At 45.1% G+C, this 17,890-nt stretch overlaps 2 protein-coding genes across 3 annotated transcripts in view; both read right to left on the bottom strand.

Annotated features, from left to right (window-relative positions):
• Nucleotides 1-17,890, bottom strand: part of LOC139048774 (gastrula zinc finger protein XlCGF57.1-like) — a 77,019-nt gene that overhangs the window by 32,017 nt on the left and 27,112 nt on the right. The window lies entirely within an intron of this gene.
• The window catches only part of LOC139048773 (zinc finger protein 782-like), an 80,751-nt gene continuing 67,574 nt past the window's right edge, over nucleotides 4,714-17,890 (bottom strand). For both annotated transcript variants that reach the window (XM_070523366.1, XM_070523367.1), the window contains 5 exons: nucleotides 17,281-17,369; nucleotides 13,402-13,507; nucleotides 9,249-9,361; nucleotides 4,983-5,202; nucleotides 4,714-4,826 (listed from right to left, as the gene is read on the bottom strand). In XM_070523366.1, the coding sequence (XP_070379467.1) occupies nucleotides 4,747-4,826; nucleotides 4,983-5,202; nucleotides 9,249-9,361; nucleotides 13,402-13,507; nucleotides 17,281-17,369 (608 nt within the window). In that variant the 3' untranslated portion in view covers nucleotides 4,714-4,746. The remainder of the gene's footprint in view (nucleotides 4,827-4,982; nucleotides 5,203-9,248; nucleotides 9,362-13,401; nucleotides 13,508-17,280; nucleotides 17,370-17,890) is intronic.

Here is a 17,890-nt window from a genome sequence, read left to right as displayed (position 1 = left end):
CTCTTCGAAGCCATCCTTGCGTTGTGCAAGAACAGCGCCGAGCCCGACACCACTAGCATCCGTATGGATCTCGGTTAGAGCAGAGGGATCGAAACGTCGCAGTACTGGAGGCGAGGTGAGAACGCGTCGCAGTTCTTGGAATGCGTCGTCGCACGCCGGAGACCAGGCTGAGAGGTCGGAGCTGCCGGTGAGAAGCAGCGTCAAGGGGGCGATGATAGAAGCAAAGTTACGGACGAAGCGTCGGAAATATGAGCACAGGCCGATGAAACTGCTAAGCTCTTTCGTGATGGTTGGCTTAGGGAACTCAGATACGGCGCTAAGTTTTGTGGGGTCCGGGAGGATACCGTCTCATGAAACTGCATGGCCGAGAATAGTAAGCGTGCGACCGCCGAAGTGGCATTTCTTCAAATTTAGTTGCAGTCCTGCAGTGGAGAGGCACGCAAGTACTTGCTCTAGGCGGCTGAGGTGAGACGCAAAGTCGGTGGAAAAAACCACGTCATCTAAATAACAGAGGCACATTTTCCACTTCAGCCCTCGGAAAATGGTGTCCATCATTCACTTGAAAGTGGCAAGCGCGTTGCAGAGGCCGAACGGCATGACAGTAAATTCATATAGCCCATCAGGCGTTACGAAGGCTGTCTTTTGGCGATCGGCCTCTGCCATTGGCACTTGCCAGTACTCGGAGCGCCAATCCAGCGAGGAAAAGAATTCAGCTCCCTGCAGACAGTCCAAGGCATCGTCGATGCGCGGCAGTGGATAGACATTTTTGCGCGTTATTCGGTTAAGGCGGCTACAGTCGACGCAGAACCGAATGGAGCCATCTTTTTTTTTTTAATGAGGACAAACGGAGACGCCCAGGGACTGTTAGAGGGGTGCATGATGCCTCGCTCCAGCATATCGTCAACGTGATGGTCGATGATATGGCGTTCAGCAGCCGACACACGAGACGGACGCTGGCGCGATGGTTTGTTGACCGGTGTCGATACGGGCAACGACTGCGGACGCTCATATGGTTGGTGAATGTCAAATGAGGAACGAAAACGCTGGAGGAGCTAGATGATTTCTGTGTGCTGCGCAGGTGTGAGTTCTGCGTCGACGGCACGAGCGAAGACGTCTACAGGGGCATCAGTCGCAGCGGGAGGAGTGACGGAAAAAATCGGAAGTGTTGCCGTATCACCAAACATGGTGGCCGGAAGAACGCTATCGAAAGTTTCAGCGGTACCCAGGCACTCGCCGGGGAGTAGGGATGATGGGCAGGCCGACGGATTGCACACGTAAAGGGCAGCAGAATCGTCGCAAAAAGTGACGACAGCAAACGGAAGCGATAAACAACGCGGATGTCGTAATCTTGTAGGCGCAATGCCCAACGGGCAAGCTGACCAGTTGGATCCTTTAGTGAAGATAACCAGCATAGGGCATGATGGTCGGTCACGATGTCAAATGGACGAGGTGTTCTGGCGGCGCGCACAAGTGGCCGACGGGGTAAACAGAAAAGACGAGTTCGCAGCAGAGTTACATGACACAGGAACCAGAGCGGCGGAGAAAGGTGCGATATCGATGTCAGAGGTGGCAACAACTTTAGGAGAAGAATGGTCGTCAGGGTTGAGGCACGGGACTGATAACGTAAGTTCAGCACGAGCGCAGTCGATAAGAGCTTGATTGACAGATAGGAAATTCCATCCAAGAATAATGTTGTGTGAGGAACGAGATAGGACGACAAATTCTATAACATACATAACGCTTTGAATGACAACACAGGCCGTGCACGAAGCTGAAGGCTGAATGCGATGCTAGGTTGCAGTACGCAGAGAAAGAGAGGTAAGAGGAATGGTCACTTTGTTCAAATTGCGGCAAAGCTTCTCACTAATAATAGAAACGGCGGCTCCAGTGTCGATAAGTGCATGTACGTTGACGCCGTCTACGGACAGTTCAATTTCGTTCGCCGCGGCATAATGAGGTCTCGAAATGTTCGACGTAAACGCAGTTCTTGCCTCTGGAACTGCGACTGTTAGTTTTTCTCTCGGGTTGGGCTGGGTCGGCGAACCATCGGGGAAATGGATCAGCGACGTGGGGAAGGTGAGCAGCGTGCATCGGAAGGGAGGCGACTGCAAGATGAGTCAGGAGGAAGGTTAGATGGGTCATGGCGCGGAAGTCGAGCAGGCCTGTAGATTGAGGTGCCCCCACTGTCAGGTAAACGGGGGCTGCGACGGCGGCAGAATCGTGCTACGTGGCCCGGAAAATGGCAGAAATAGCAAATTTGCCGGTTGTCAGGTGTACGCCACGGCCGATTAGTAAGGGACGACAAGCGGGCGTGTAGGTGGCGGCGGCACATGGAAGGTGCCAGTGGCCCAGAACGCATCAGGAGCCGGAGGTGCGTAAGGCCGGGCGACAGCGTCAGCGTACGTTAGCGGTCCAGCAGCAGGCTGCGGTGGAGAGGCACATGGCAGCGCCACGGCAACTTGCGCATGAATGACGTGGCTATTCCAGCCACTGTAACGTGGCGAAGCAACGGAGCCAAGGTTGTCGACGGCTCGGGTGTGCTGTTCGCCAGAGAGAGTTGGCGCGCGACTTCCTGACGGATGAGCTGCTTTATCTCCGGCATTAAAGCAGAGATATCGGCAGCGTCGCGGCCGAAATCCAACGGAGATAGATCCGCTGTGTCCTGCTGAGCAGCGCGTTTGATGCACACTGCTTGCGCAGCTCGTCGTACAGCTGACAAAGCTGTATGACCTCGGCAATCGTCCGCGGACTCTTCGCGACAAGCATCTGGAAGGCATGGCCATCGATGCCTTTCATGACGTGCTTGATCTTGTCAGCTTCGTCCATAGATGAGTTGACGCGCTTGCATAGCGAGAGCACGTCTTCAATATACCTGGTGAAGGTCTCCACCTGGTGTTGAGCTCGACCACGCAAACGTTGCTCAGCGAGAAGCCGGCGAACGGCGGGACAGCCGAAGACCTCTGCCAAAGTTGTCGCGAGAGCCGACCAGGTGGTAAAATCGGCTTCATGATTGCGGAACCATATGTTTGCCACGTCTGTCAAGTAAAAGGTGACATTTGTGAGCTTGGCGCGGTCGTCCCACTTATTATAGGCGCTTACACGGTCATATTCGGCGAGCCAGTCTTCCACGTCGTGGTCGTCTGTGCCGCTAAATATAGCCGGATCGCGCTGCCGGATGACGCCAGAACAGACGATGGCGGGGGGCACGGGAGCAGCAGCCTGGGACGGTCCCGGTTCATCCATCGCAACAGCTGGTGGTAGCGTTCGACTGCGGAGTTCCAGGATGTCGAAGACAAACCCAGCAGCTCCACCAAATGCAACGGGGATGTTCGCCTAGCAGCACTAATTACAGGTTGTAGCGATAAGCTCAAACAGGTCATCGCCATTGGCAGCGAGGAGTTACGGAGTCGCCATCTATCGGAAGCGCCTCGCTGGCGTAGTATGAGGGATCACGCGGCGCGCTCCTCATAGGTTTTGCTGTCAGCGCTCACTGAAAACACCACGCGCGAGCTCTCCCGGACGTTTCTGTAAGTACTTTCGAAACGAGAGAAGTTTGTTAGTGTCTAAATAATAATCTTGGGCAAACTGAAAGCACAGAATCCTTTACAGACGCTATCTCTTTACCGAATACGTACAGTGAACGCTACTGCGCGCGGTCGCCGCGATGGAGTCTCCCGAACCGGCTTCTTGCGTGAAAGGTAGCCAAACACTGAGGGTAAACTATGTGAAATGTGTGTTTAAGTGGGCTTCCTGTATAACCAAATGGGGCATAACAGAATGAAGCTTCAATGCAGCGATCGCACGGGTTCGCAGCGACCGACTGCGCGTCTGCATGCATGTCCGCGCACAATGTTTTGCTTTCACTGTGAGCGCGTTTTCGCACCATGCTATGAGCTTTAGGGCGCAGAATATGTGCATTTGACAGTATACAAGCAACTATTGTTGCGTGGGTGCTATCAGAGCTGTTCAAAATAATTTCAACCCTTACAAAAATTTCTAGTAAGATTCAATAAACTTTCTTTAGACAAATGTTACTAGAACCTACCAACAGTCTATTGAATTTCTTTAGACCATTTTCAAACTTATGTACTTCATACCAACATCCTATCGACTATTGGCCGCCGATATTGAATTGAAACCCTTTTTACAAACTTTCTTTAGATAACGAATGAACAACCTTTAGACACTAAAAGCAGGGTTTACTGACCATTTTCATACTTCTTAGAAACATTTTAGTAACTTTCTATTGCTCGATCTAGAAACATTTTAGTAACTTTGTTGACTTTCTGTTGCTTGATCTAGAAACATTTTAGTAACTTTCTGCCGACTTTCTGTTGCTCGATCTAGAATCATTTTAGTAACTTTCTGCCGACTTTCTGTTGCTCGATCCAGAAACATTTTAGTAACTTTCTGTTGCTTGATCTAGAAACATCCTAGCAACTTTCTATATAGCTCGACCTATGGAAAGGGCCTAGTTTCATTCTACCAACTTTCTGTTGCTCACCCTAGAAACATTCTAGCAACTATTTTAGTATGTTATAAATATGCTGGTGACATTTAAGCTAACTTCTCCAGCATTTTTTTTATATTCTGGTGCTGTTCCAATGTAACCTTCAACATGGGTAGCATATATATATATATATATATATATATACATATATATATATATATATATATATATATATATATTTGTCTATGAACAAAACACACCAATTTTTCTGAAAACTAGCATTTATTAAAAAGATTTCAATATCCACGCGCAAGCATGGATGACAATGTGTTTTTTATTTCGCTTGTTGTGGCATCAAAATGCCTTGCTGTGTAGCCTAAGGGAAGAGAAAAAGTAAAAAGAGTTAGTTTAGCCTTATGTGTCTCAAGCTGTCAGTGTAAGGCAGGACAGCACAAAGGAGTCATGCACAAGATATTAAATTCAAATTACAAAATAAAGCAAACATGCTGGTTGACTGCACAGTGACACATACTCAGGATGGCATTCACTCGTCTCGGATCCAAGGCCTCTTTTTGGGCGGCACCCTTGTGGGCGTTTGAACGCCGCCCAAAAAGAGACTTGTTCTCCAACTCTTCCGAGCTGAAGAGAACTTTGAGCAGACCCCGGGCAAATCTTGACCCCGAGTTCTTCGCATCTCGCCGCAATCTTGTCAGGGTAGACTCGTCCAGTAGAATGCCTTCCCCGAGGTCCACCTGAAAACAGAAAGCAAACATTAGTTCTGGTTTTTATGCTTTGTAACTAAAGCCATTTGTCTTTCCACTGCTATAATATTCGACAAATTATAATCTTATTTAGATGGTCAATTGTAAGTCATGCTATGATACAGTAACATAGGCGACTTTGCAACAAAAGCTGTGCTTTATACTTATAGGTCTCTCAGCACTTTCAGTGAGTCAGGATGCAGTAGAAATGTGATGGCTTCATTCGGCATTGCTGCATCTAGCCTTTTCAGTTCACGTAAAACTTGCGACAATTGCTGCCCCATTTTACTCTTCAGAAGTGAACAGTGTTTCATGTTTTGATTTTATTTTATGTCACACCTCAGCAGCGAAATCCAGCAATTATGTAAGCTTTGCCACCAACTCTTCTTTCATACTAATTAGCCGTTTTTCATTTGGGGCACTCCAACTCTTTGAGCCACATGCATTAAAATAAGAACCCTTGCTTATGTCTTTTGTCTCCAAATCATGCACTGCTGCAGCAGATCGTGCATTGGTCCTTACAGCATCAACATCAGAGGTAGCTCACCATGCTATAGTGGCTTACATGAGTATGGTATCGGAAGCGTATGCGAGATGGAATGCCAGGCTGAATGTATCTTACAGCCTTTGAAATAATGGTGTTGAACTTGGCTAGGTGCTACCAACTCATCTTTCGTTTTAATTAACCAGTTTTTCATTTGGGGCACTTCAACTCTTTCAGCCACACACTCCTGCTCCTGGCTTCAACCCATTTGTTCGCATGTCTTCTGCTCTCCCAATCATGCACTGCTGCAGCAGATTGCGCATTGGTCCTTACAGCATCAACATCACAGGCAGCTCACCATGCTAGTGGTTTGGATGAGTAAGGTGTCGGAAGGGTGTGCCAGATGGAGCGTCAGGCTGAAATTATTTTACAGCCTTTGAAATAATGGAGTTGAACTTGACTAAGTGATCATCATTCACGATTATACAAGATTTCTGCAACATATTGCACCGCACTGGTTAGTACCAACAGTGTTTCATCCACATATCAGTGTCCTTTTTGCATGTGCAGCATCTACTTACAATCACGTCACAAATGTTCTAGGCTCGTGCAGACTAGCTAGTTCACATGGCACACTCAGGTGGTTGGCAACAGCCAAACTTGCACGTGTGTCTGCAGTACTGCTACAGGCAGATTAGCCTTACAAGTTGGCAATTGGCATGTCATAAAGCACATGCCATTTTCAGACAAGAATGCCTACATACAAAATAGGCCTGTGCGTTGGGTTGTTGAAGCCCAATTTGACAAGTGCTTTGAGCACAAGGACTCAGCATATGCCTTGAAATACTAAGGAGAAACACTAAAGTATGACAGAACATCATGTTTGTCTCTCCATATCTCCAAAGGCAACGTAAAGTGTGTGGTGATGCCACGAACTTTGATTGCGGTTAGCCACATACCCTGAGCTGTTGATCACTATAGGAGGGTTACATTGTCTTCAAAGAACAGTAGTCGACCTAGAAAAAACAGGACCCTTCGTTTGGAGAATAAGCAATCAAAACATGCAAAAATGAAGCAGAGCCTGGTATATTACATGCTCTCTTTACCATGGCCATAATGAGGTGTGAAGTTCAGAACAAAGAAGTTTGGTTTCATTTTCTTTAACCAAAGTTTTGCTGTCAAATAAATGAAGAAAATATTTTTGGAGGAATAAATTATATGACTAAGGTGTTTTAATGTTTCCATTTAGTGTCCGTGTTGTGAGGGGGGCCAGGAGCTTCTGAAAGTCGTGTCACTTGGTTCCGAAATGAAGTAGCTCCATTTTTGTATAGAAGCAGAATTAAACGCATCTGCAATCAATGTAATGCGAGTGTTGAAGTAGTACTGCTGCACAGAATATGAACTGTTATATGTAGGAATTGTACAGTTGTGAGAACTGACCTAAAAGAAGCAAAGTAGCCATAAATCAGTTGCAGTACAGATATCTGAAGTTTAGGACAACCAGAGCTACACTAACCGCCAATGAATGTGGTGACATCACTTAAAGGGACACTAAAGGTTACTATTAAGTCAACGTGGACTGTTGAAATACCATCACAGAAACCTTGAAACGCTTGTTTCGTGCCAAGGAGAGACTTATTTTAAGAGAAAATGCGTTCTGAAGCGTCCGCGTACCTCTAGCGCAGTTCAAATCGCCCGCCCTCCAATTTAGGAGTACTGACATCATGGTCTCATAGTGACGCGCCATCGGTGAGTAGAACGGCGTCCGCAGACGGCGCCACGGCTTTTCTGCGCAAAACCCAAACGCGCGGCCAGAAATAGAGCCAAGACAGAGCTGATAGCAGAGCGGAAGCGGGAGTATGGTGGCTAGCGGAAGGAGAAACGAATTACGTCCCACGGCACACGGAGAGTCCGTTTTCGTTAAACTATAGGCTGCGGCGAGCTCGAAGCGTGGTCGGCGTGGTCTGTGAGCCTTTTCGCACTCGCAACAGGGCATAAAAAAGTGTGAATCGACGCAAAACTCGGCCTAAAAACGTGTTTCGCCACAGCCAAGCTGGCATGACCCAGAAGTCGTTTCCCGCACCGCCACCAGGCGCCGCTACTATACCTCAAACTCCAGCGCAAGACGCCCATAAGCTGGTACTTCATTCTATGACGCAAACTTCGACGCTCGTCGCAATGGACCCTGACACCGACAGATTGGCTCGCGATGGTGGGCTCAACTTCAGCGATTTGAGCACCGACGAGCGCGACCTGTTGCTGAGGGCTCGCACTGCCGGCGTCGTTGCGTACTACGACGGCGGCCTCGACACCGGCTCTCCGGAGCGGGAAAGCAACGAGGGCTTCCCAAGACATCACATGGACGTGGCATTCTCGCTGCTTGTTCCAAATGAAAGTTTCGCGAGCCAGCAGAACCCTCACAGCACGACGCGATAACGAAAGTACTGAAACTCCAAAACGTGCGCCGCGCAGAGTCGCGCGAAAACGAAACCTTTCGAACACCCATATTACTGAAGGGCAACGTCAAAATGTTATTTTTTCTTAGAATCGAATAGACGTAGACAAGTAGCATTTTTTTCCATCTTATAATCGAATGAAATGATATTTTTAATACGAGTAGTTGAGTATTAATAACACAAATTATGAGGAGTCCTTTCGTCATTGGGCTAGTACCGGAATGTCGCTAGGGGGTCTCAAATTGTGTCATGCATTTACCTCAATTTCTCGGTTACTAAAGCTCTGTTCGCGATTAAATTGACGCCTTAGACATTCTAGAACATTGGTCTACCACTTTAACTTGAGTTTCTGGTAACCTTTAGTGTCCCTTTAAGCTTTACACACAACATTAAAGGCAAACTTGAAAGATCCTTCAAATACTATTTTTTGTTAAATGATTTTACATTTAACGAAAATTGAAGTGATTTGCACTAGACCTAGCTGCACGGGCTGCTCGGCTATAGAATATCCATCTTAATAGTGTCTTACAAATAGTCTACTGCACTGTATTTTGCAGATAACTTCTGAACAGGTCCTTAGAACAAATGCTCCATATTGAAGAAAGTCGTGGACAAATTTGTCAAATTCTATATTTTCTGGCTAGTACACTGGAGAGAGAGAATTGAGATGTGAAAGGCAGGGAGATTAACTGGAAGACAGATATTCAGTTTGCTACCCCAGCTACACTGGGGAACGAACAAAGGCAGAGTGAAATTAAATGCACATGGTGCATTACAAATGAAGGCTATGTGTATTTTAAAGGAATGTTCCACATCCACACTTGCACTACAATGAAGAGTACAACATGCGAGAGATTGCAGTAGCTGCTCCATGCAGAAGGCTTTCCTAATAATAAAATGAAAAGCAAGGGCTTGTGCATTTTCTTCTATGTAAGAATAGTTCTGATAAGATAAAATGACAGAAAGACAGCTAATATATGCTGTACTTGACTGTAGAATACATGAAATTGACCCTTTGAGCTTTTGCTATATCATAATTTCCACGGGTTAATCACGCACACAACAGTCTGCCCCAAGAAATCACATCAGCTTCTTACTTTTGGTGCTGACATGACTCTGCCAGGCTCAACACTGCCGCCACCAGTGGCACCACTGGCACCAATTGTCTGGTCAAGAATGTGCTTCAATCTTCGCACCATCCTTGAGGAATCTGCAAAAAAAGAAAAAGTGATTTGTACCTTGGTTGAAGGTCCGCATGTTGATCTGACTAGGCCGGCCAATTCTTAAAGCGATTCACTTGCTGGTGATGCTGTTCCTAGTGATTACAGCTGCAATGCCCCTTTCTACCTCAATAATTTCTGACACTGGTTATTTACGCAGTAGCACAGAATCACATGGAGAAAAGAAAGAAACGGGACACAGTGCTAACTATCAACTGAGTGTTTATTGCACGAGAGCAGATATATATATCACTGCACAAAAAAGGAAGATACAAACAAATAAACCCAGTAATATGAACCCACACAGGCAACTAATGTGACAAAAACAACATTTCTTTCTCCAATAAGGAGATTGATGGGCAACTAACACAATCCATATTCCTCATCTCTGCAGCTTCTACTATTTCTGTGGTGAGCTGGTCAGGGTGTCTGGCCAACGAGTGAATGCAATAAAACAGAGGCTTGCATCTGCAGTGTGCGCAATGTCCGGCAAAGACGCCTGATAGGGCCAGTTTTTCAACGTTGTTCCTGTGCTCACGTAATCAATTGTTGATGCATCTACTTGTGCGTCCCACATACTCTGCCACAGCCTTAACGGGATGCAGTAGAGCACCCCTTCAACACAAGAAACAAATGGTATCCGGTGGGTCTTGTTGCACCCATGTGGCTTGCGTGTATCTTTATTTACACTCGTGCACAAACTAGACAGCTTCGAAGGAGCAGGGAAACCGATATCTACACCGACACATTTCCCGAACTTTCTCAGATTGTCACTAATCTCATGTAGGTAGGGCAAGATGATTACAGTCGAACCCGGCTATATCGAACTCGCAAGAAAACGCCTATCAGTTCGATATAGAGCATAATTCGATATAAGCCTGGTAAATAATTGGATGTCATAAAAGCACATACCATTTATAAAATCACTTTATTGATGGAATTAGCTTAGTTTCGCATGAAATACAGTCGAACCCGACTAATCGAACAATTTATGGTCGTGGTATAGTTGCAGTGAGTATATATAGAAAAAATTACGCTTACATCTAACAAAAATAGCAGCGACTCTCGATATATTGAACGTCAAGCAGCGGGAAAATGCCCCCAGAAGTTTGCTTTCCCTCGCAGTAGCGGGGAAACCCGGCGGCGGCGCTCCATCCAACCGCTCTCCCTACTGTGACCGCGCTGCCTCTGGCGAGCCGTCGACACCCCCCTGCAAAAAATTATCCTGGCCCACCCGCAGCGCTTGCTCAGACAGCCAATCAGAGGCTCTTGTGCCCTCGTCGTGCAAGATGGCGAAAGTGCGAATTGTGTCATTGCTTTTCTGGTTCATTGTGTTTGCGCCTTGTCCCGCAGTGTTGCCATGATGAAGCGGAAAAATTTGCCTTTCGTCGTGAAGCTTGAAATCGTAAATCGGGTCGAACGTGATGAGAAGTTGAATGTCCCCGCAGCGTGCAAGGTTCCGAGGAGCACCCTCAGAACGATTGGGGGTAAAGCGGCCAAACTCGCGACCCGGTGCTCATGGCGCCCGATGCGTACGCATGGCCAGGTACAAGTGGTTCTTCACTTGTACTGGGTTTCCCCACCACCACAAGGGAAAGCCAGCTTCTGGGGCCATTTTTCCGCCGCTTGACGTTCGATATAAGTGGAATTTTTTCTATATATACTCATTGTAATTATACCTTGTCCAGAAATTGTTCAATATATAGAATAATTCTACATAAACGGGTTTGATACAGTCGGGTCTGACTGTACTTTCGTTTTTACTTGTGTCACCTGGTCAGTGGCATTGCGAATTTCGTTCTTTTCTTTATTATGCTGCCTGCCACGGTGGTCAATACATGCAACGGGTAACCTGCATCTAACAGATATGAGACTTTGTACTGAAAACTTCTCTGAACCAAGTGCAGGCTGGACTTCAAAGGGGTGTTTTTGAAGCACAAATTGATAATACCTCACTTCACTAGCTTTGAATGAGGTGAGTATGCGAGTACGAGTCTATTGCCTCTAGGCTCGTAAAACCAGCAAGAGGCAAAAAACCCATCCTTGCATACTCATCAGCTCATTCAAAGCTAGTGAAGTGAGGTATTGTCAACCTGTTCTTCAAAAGCGCCCTTTTGAAGTCCAGCCCACACTTGGTGAGGAGAAGTTTTCAGTACATAGTCTCACATCTGTAAGATGCAGGTTACCGTTGCATGTATTGACCACCGTGGCAGGCAGCATTCTAAAGAACGAAATTTGCAATGCCACTGACCAGGTGACAGAAGTAAGAAAGAAAGTAATCATCTGGCCCCTTCCTACATGAGATTAGTGACAATCTGAAAAAGATTGGGAAATGTGTCAGCGTAGATATCAGTTTTTCTGCTCCTTCGAAGCTGTCTGTTTATGCAGAAGGGTAAACGCGGATACATGCAAGCCACGTGGGTGCAACAACACCCACCGAAAACCATTTGTTTCTTGTGTTGAAGGGGTGGTTTACTGCATCCCGTTGGACTGTGGCAAAGAGTTGTGGGACAGACAAGTAGATGCATCAATGAGCGATTACGTGAGCACAGGAACGTTGAAAATCTAGCCCTATTAGGCCACCTTGCCGGACATTGCGCACACTGCAGATGCAAGCCTCTGTTTAATTGCATTCGATTGCTGGCCAGACACCCTGACCAGCTCACCAGAGAAATAGTAGAAGCTGCAGAGATTAGGAATAGGGATTGTGTTAGTTGCCCATCAGTCTCCTAATTGGAGAAAGAAATGTTTTTCTCACATGAGCTGCCTGTGTGTCTTCATCTTGCTGGGTTGCTTTGTTTGTGTCTTCCTTCTCCCTTCCTTTTTTGTGCAGTGATATATATATGTCCTATTGTGCAATGAACGCTCAGTTGATAGCACAGTGTCCCGGTTTTTTTATTTCGTCCATGTGTTTCTGCACTACTGTGTAGATAATGTCATACCAACTAGTCCACCTGTCTGTCCTGACAGCACCTTTTTCATAATAGCCTTCATTTCTATAGAATGCGTAGTGTCGTGCCATTTGAAAATTTCAAGTTTTCCAACACTGCAGGTAATGGTAATGTAAACTCAAAGTTCAAAAATACAAAAGTTTACAGCTCCATCATACTTTCTACACTCTTTACAGACTTCTACATTGCCAGACAATTGGAAAGTCGTTATGGTGCTTCCGCTACATAAATCTGGCAATGCACATCATCTTCTCAACTTAAGGCCAATATCTTTAAACAGGACAGCCTACAAACTTCTCAAACACATTTATTGAAACCTGCTACATTTCTTAATTTGTTTCCTTCTTCCTTGCTGGGATTTATTGGCAGCATTTGCAGTGAGCAGAAATTTTGTTTTGATTCTGTGGAAGCCATGTAATGTCACAAACATTGTTGCCTAGAATGAAAAGCAACTCCACTACAGCTCACACCCTAGCCATACCCTAGCACCAAATCTGCGGGATACATTGCGATGGACGATTAGTGACCAGCTGGCTTATACTAGCGATAATGTAACTGCCTTCCTTGTGGTTGGGAATAGCATGTCTACTGAGGTGAAGACATGCATGCTTGTTGATGACTACAAAACTATATCTACACACAACGTTAACAAGGTTGAGCACAATTAATACAAGCAATAATTTAACCCAAGACGATTCTATCGCAATGGCAAAATAAGTGTGGCAAGCAGACTCTGAGTGTCAAAAAATAACCTGTGCATTTCTACCAAGCATCATCACGTTAAAATGTAATTCACCTTTATTTGGATAAACACTGCACATCTTTTTACAACATCCATTATTCTTCAAAAATTGCCTGTTGGAAATACCACAAGTCTAGCTCTTCAACTGGATTACAGACAATGCTGGGCATGTTTTCGAAAGAATAGGCACAGTTCTAAATACAATGCAGGAGGGGGCCTTCTTCCCTTAGCGATTTTTGTTGTGCTCTTGATGGTGGCCACTTACAATAACTTCAGAGAAGACTGCAGCACTTTTACAGCAATGTTACCTCAACATTTAAAAAAAGTGTGCACTTACCAAGGCAGTCCCGAGCTTGCTGAAGCTGTGCTTTTGTTTGCCACAGCTCAGTTTCCAGCCGCTCTACAGTGGCCTGCAGTTCTAATATGACCTTGGCCTGGTCATCCTGAAAGTGTAGAGTGTGTGAAAAACCAGTGGCATGAAATGCAAACAGCATTTTCTGGCTTCAGGCACTATCATAAAATTCTAAGCAAGTGCTCCTCCCCTTTACTTTCGAGCGATTTGAAATGGTCACTAACATCCGAGCAAGCACTCCTCCCTTTCTTCAGCCAGTCCACCACTTCATGCATTTTTGCTGGACTGCTTAGCTGCAGTTTTTTTATGTGAACTTCTTACGAAATTGCATATTAAATTACATAAAATGACGCAATTTACTAAAAAACAAATTTATTGTTTAGCTGCATTTCTGCCGAGGCCCGATAGTTCACAAAAGCCAAGTATCTGTGTAGCCATAGCCTTCATCAGTCGCCATTTTGGTCAAACGGGCGAAGTTTTCAAATGCAAATGAAGCGCGAGACACATGGTGCGATTTTGCATGCAATCCGTTGTACGATGGGTTGGAGTCCAACTTGCAGCATGTGACAATATCGGACACGTGACACGCATGAGCGAGCGGAGCATAGCTCTGTGCAAAACCAGCGCCCCTGCATGGACGCTTTGAACGACTTCACAAATAAAGTGAAAACAAATGTGTCTGCACAGCCTTCTCATCTTAAACAAAAGATGCCAATATAAACGTGACTTGTGAAAGTCACATCTGCAGTGTCGAATCCGTTCACAGCCGCCAATGACAAACAGCTGGCACGTCTAACTCACTGGGCCATCAAATTGGAGACCTGTGGCGCTTGTGACAGGACTGCATGCAGCTTGTAATAAAGCGCCATGTTGGTCAGCACGTGTGCACAATCATGCTGCTCACACTGTTCATATCTGAATTTTACTGTCTCGTCCCCTGCACGCTATTCATTGTTACTTAAATTCTAATACATTTGATTTTGTCGAAGCCTATGGAAGCGAACCAGCAAGCCAGGCTAGCCTGCGATCGCTGGGAGAAGACAGTATAGGCCTAGCCCACTAGATCTGGGACTGACAGCTCTTCAATTTCAGTCCGCGACCAAGCAAGGCCACAACGCCCCCTCGCACAAACTTTCTTGGGATATCTTTCCTGGGGGGGAGGGGGGGGGCGCTTGCTCGGAATTTTACGTATGTAAAATGTATTCACCATGAACCACATTTTGAAATCTGTCAGAATGCCAAAAATTTTAAATAAGGGCTTGCTTAGAACTTGGCTTTGGTTTCTCCCATCACTATACATCACGCAATAAAGAGCAGGTGTTCTAATGAATACATAATTTCTTTGCATTGAATAAGCTATAGTTTGTTTCACAGCCATTCAAACAGCAGCACATACAGAAGCACCAGAGAGAGCAATGAATGTTAAGCAACGCCAGAACTGCTGCAGTCCCTCAGTTATCCACCATTACAAATCATATGGGCCACTTAGTATGTGCCGCTCTTCAATGAAAAAAGTCAGTTAAAATTTCACCGCTCTGTGCAGAATAAAACAATTTTGTCTGACTGTATATTGCCACCCGCACCACGCAGGACATTTGTTGCAGCGACACTAAATGGTCACTCGCCTCATCCGCGACACTTTTCGGAGGCGGCAATATGGTGCAGCGATACACTGCTTCAGTTGTAATCACATCAACACTGAAATTCATCGCAAAGGTGACACAAACACCTTTAGTTGTGCCACAATTTTCATGTACATAAATACCCAAGAAAGTGGTAGATTGGGTGGCAGCCAGCGTAGCGCAATTAGTGGAGCAGTGCACCAAACATGAAAAGGTTGCGAGTTAGGTCCCCAGCAGCAGCAAGCAATCTTTCCTCCATTTCATTAATCTGAAATACCATCATTAAACAAATGAAAATGAACAGTTCATTTTCCCTATGCTTCTCTTGGCATCGGTGTCCCTTCTACTTCCTAAGTTTACTGCGCCCATCTATCCTAAATTCTTCTCTGGTTTTTTATTAATAGGTTACGTGCTTGGACAGGGTTATTAACTTGTTAACATAAAACTGTAGATGCCATAATGTAATAAAATGAAGCCAGCCAACTCTTATGACATATACATGCACTAGTAATGAGATGTGAATGTGTTTGAATGGCTGCAAAGTGCTCATATATCTTTTGCAATTTCTCACTGCAAAAACATCCAGAGCAGGCAAAAAGTAAAAGTAATGCAGAGAAGTAATACACACACTCACTAACTCTGATATACAGCAAAGACTGTAGTATGCAGCATTGAATCAGGCAGCACCCTCTTTCCTTCAGTCGACACTCTGTCAACTAGTCTTCTGCACTAAACAATGTGCAGTAGCAGGAAAAGTTTAAATGCTTTGCTCGCTAACATAGAGCTGTTCTAATTTAGCAATGCATCTCATAGCCTCCAATGCACAGTACAGAGCTAGTGTGATGAAGATGGACCTCAATGTGTTTCGCCACACATTTCTTGGAGATATTTCTTAAAAGTGGCGCTTGTCTGAATTTCTACCACTTGCATATTTGGGTTCTGGCCTGGTTTATTTTGACAAGAACAGCATGCCTTAACATTTGCAAGCAAAACAGGTTTCAGTAGCCCACAGCCATTTACTTGCCAATTAATCTGCAATGGAAGTTCCAGACATCCACTACACTTAAGGCCAACAAAGCTCATCAGTCTGTATTGGATCCTGCATTTCTCATTAATAAAGAACAGCTGTTGCTAAACAGACTATGTGCGTACACAAAAACCACTGTACAGGCATAAGAAAAATGCCTTGCTAGTCAAGTGCAGCAGGTATCAAATCCATGCAGTAAGAGCCACTTGCAAAAATATTCTATAAAAAAACAAGAAGTAATTCTTGTGTTCTAACAGTACCTGTGGCTCTTGAGCTGCAGTTAAAGGGCCACCAAAGAGTAACAATAAATCAGTTGCACTCGTAAGGCATTCTTTAAAACTGAAAATGGACAAATCTTGCAGTCATGGGTTGGCTATTAGAAGCTAAAATACCGGTCAAAGTTTCAATTTTTGAATGTCATGCTGAACACCGTACCTGTACATTAGTGTGATGCCACAAATTTCAAAGCATCTCTTTGTATTTAGACCGTACTGGCTTAGCGAAAATTTCTAAAAGATGATATGTTTAATCTTTTATCTCCTTTAGAGCACTATGTTGCCTTACTTTCACCGACAAACAATTAACTAGGCCGTCAACATCGATGACGTAATGACAAGCTTCAAGGTGGCGTGGCCATTCGTGTTTCCTTTTAAGGCAATTTCTGGCTTATTAGTACTCTTCTCGCAGTAGGAGTGGCACTTTTTTTTTTTATATTGCAGAAATATGCCATGTCCCCTTTTAACGTGCTTTCTGGCTTAACGCTCTATTCACAGTTGGACAGTTGGACATTTTCTGGTATAGTAGAAAGCTAATTTGCTAATGCAAGTGATATCATTTTTTTTCTTTACTCTCTTTAAAGAACACAGCAGTAATTAGATGACACAAAGGTTCAAGTATGGCGAGAAACTTGAAAGTCTTAGTTGTAAAGTTACAGACAGCGGCCCTTCATTTAAAAATAAATTTTTCAGAGGATTAAGTGGAATGCAGTAGACCACTAGTATGATCCTAAGCCACAACGACTACCTGCCCAATGCTCTAGTAAATCTGTGCCAGCTGCTGTTTGATCTGTGACTGTTGTTTTCACTCTTACAACCATGGCTCTAATGCTGCAACTGCTGTTCCTTGATAGCAACAGTTAACAGGTGGTGTCTGTAGCACATACTTTACAGGAATAACAGTTCACAGGATTTGGAGTTTTTTAAAAACTATGTTTACCCTGTCCTCGCTCTCACTGTCTTGGGTTGAAGTGGAACCATGTGCTGCCGCACGGTTGTTCCGCTTCTTTTCCCCGGAGGCAAGGCTCCCTGCAAGCAAAATGAACATCAAATAAAACAACTTTCCACATAACGCAATGCCCGAGGAGTGGAAGAAGCATTTTACGAAGCACGTAGTTCAGTTTCAAGTATCTACTAGCAATGATGTAGCAACTGCATGACATTTCTGTAGTACAGCCGAATTGGAGTATAGGCATACTAATGATATACTGCAAATTGAACAGCACCTTGAAGTTGTCAGCTGCATGCATGCCACCATAGTATTTGTTTGCTTTCACTTAGGCCTGCCTCGCACCGGAACACACAATAATTATGGGTGGTTCTATTAACAAAACAGGGGTAAGTGTGTTGCTGTTTGGTATATTTTTTTTCTCAACAAGAAGTGGCACACAGCAGCACCATCAATTTCAGTTTTCTGTAAGCTGGAAGTTCTCATTCATTATAATGTGGTACTATTAAAGATGAGAGTCATGGCCGTCAGCAATGTATGTAGGGAAGTACGTCCACTGTGAACACATGTGGTTACTGCGATGTGGTACCACTGCGATGAA

This window comes from Dermacentor albipictus, chromosome 8 (genome assembly GCF_038994185.2).
Source record: "Dermacentor albipictus isolate Rhodes 1998 colony chromosome 8, USDA_Dalb.pri_finalv2, whole genome shotgun sequence".
NCBI classification, from domain to species: Eukaryota; Metazoa; Arthropoda; class Arachnida; order Ixodida; family Ixodidae; genus Dermacentor; species Dermacentor albipictus.
The sequence above is the reverse complement of the archived record's forward strand: the minus strand, read 5'-3'. Positions and strand labels throughout refer to the sequence as shown.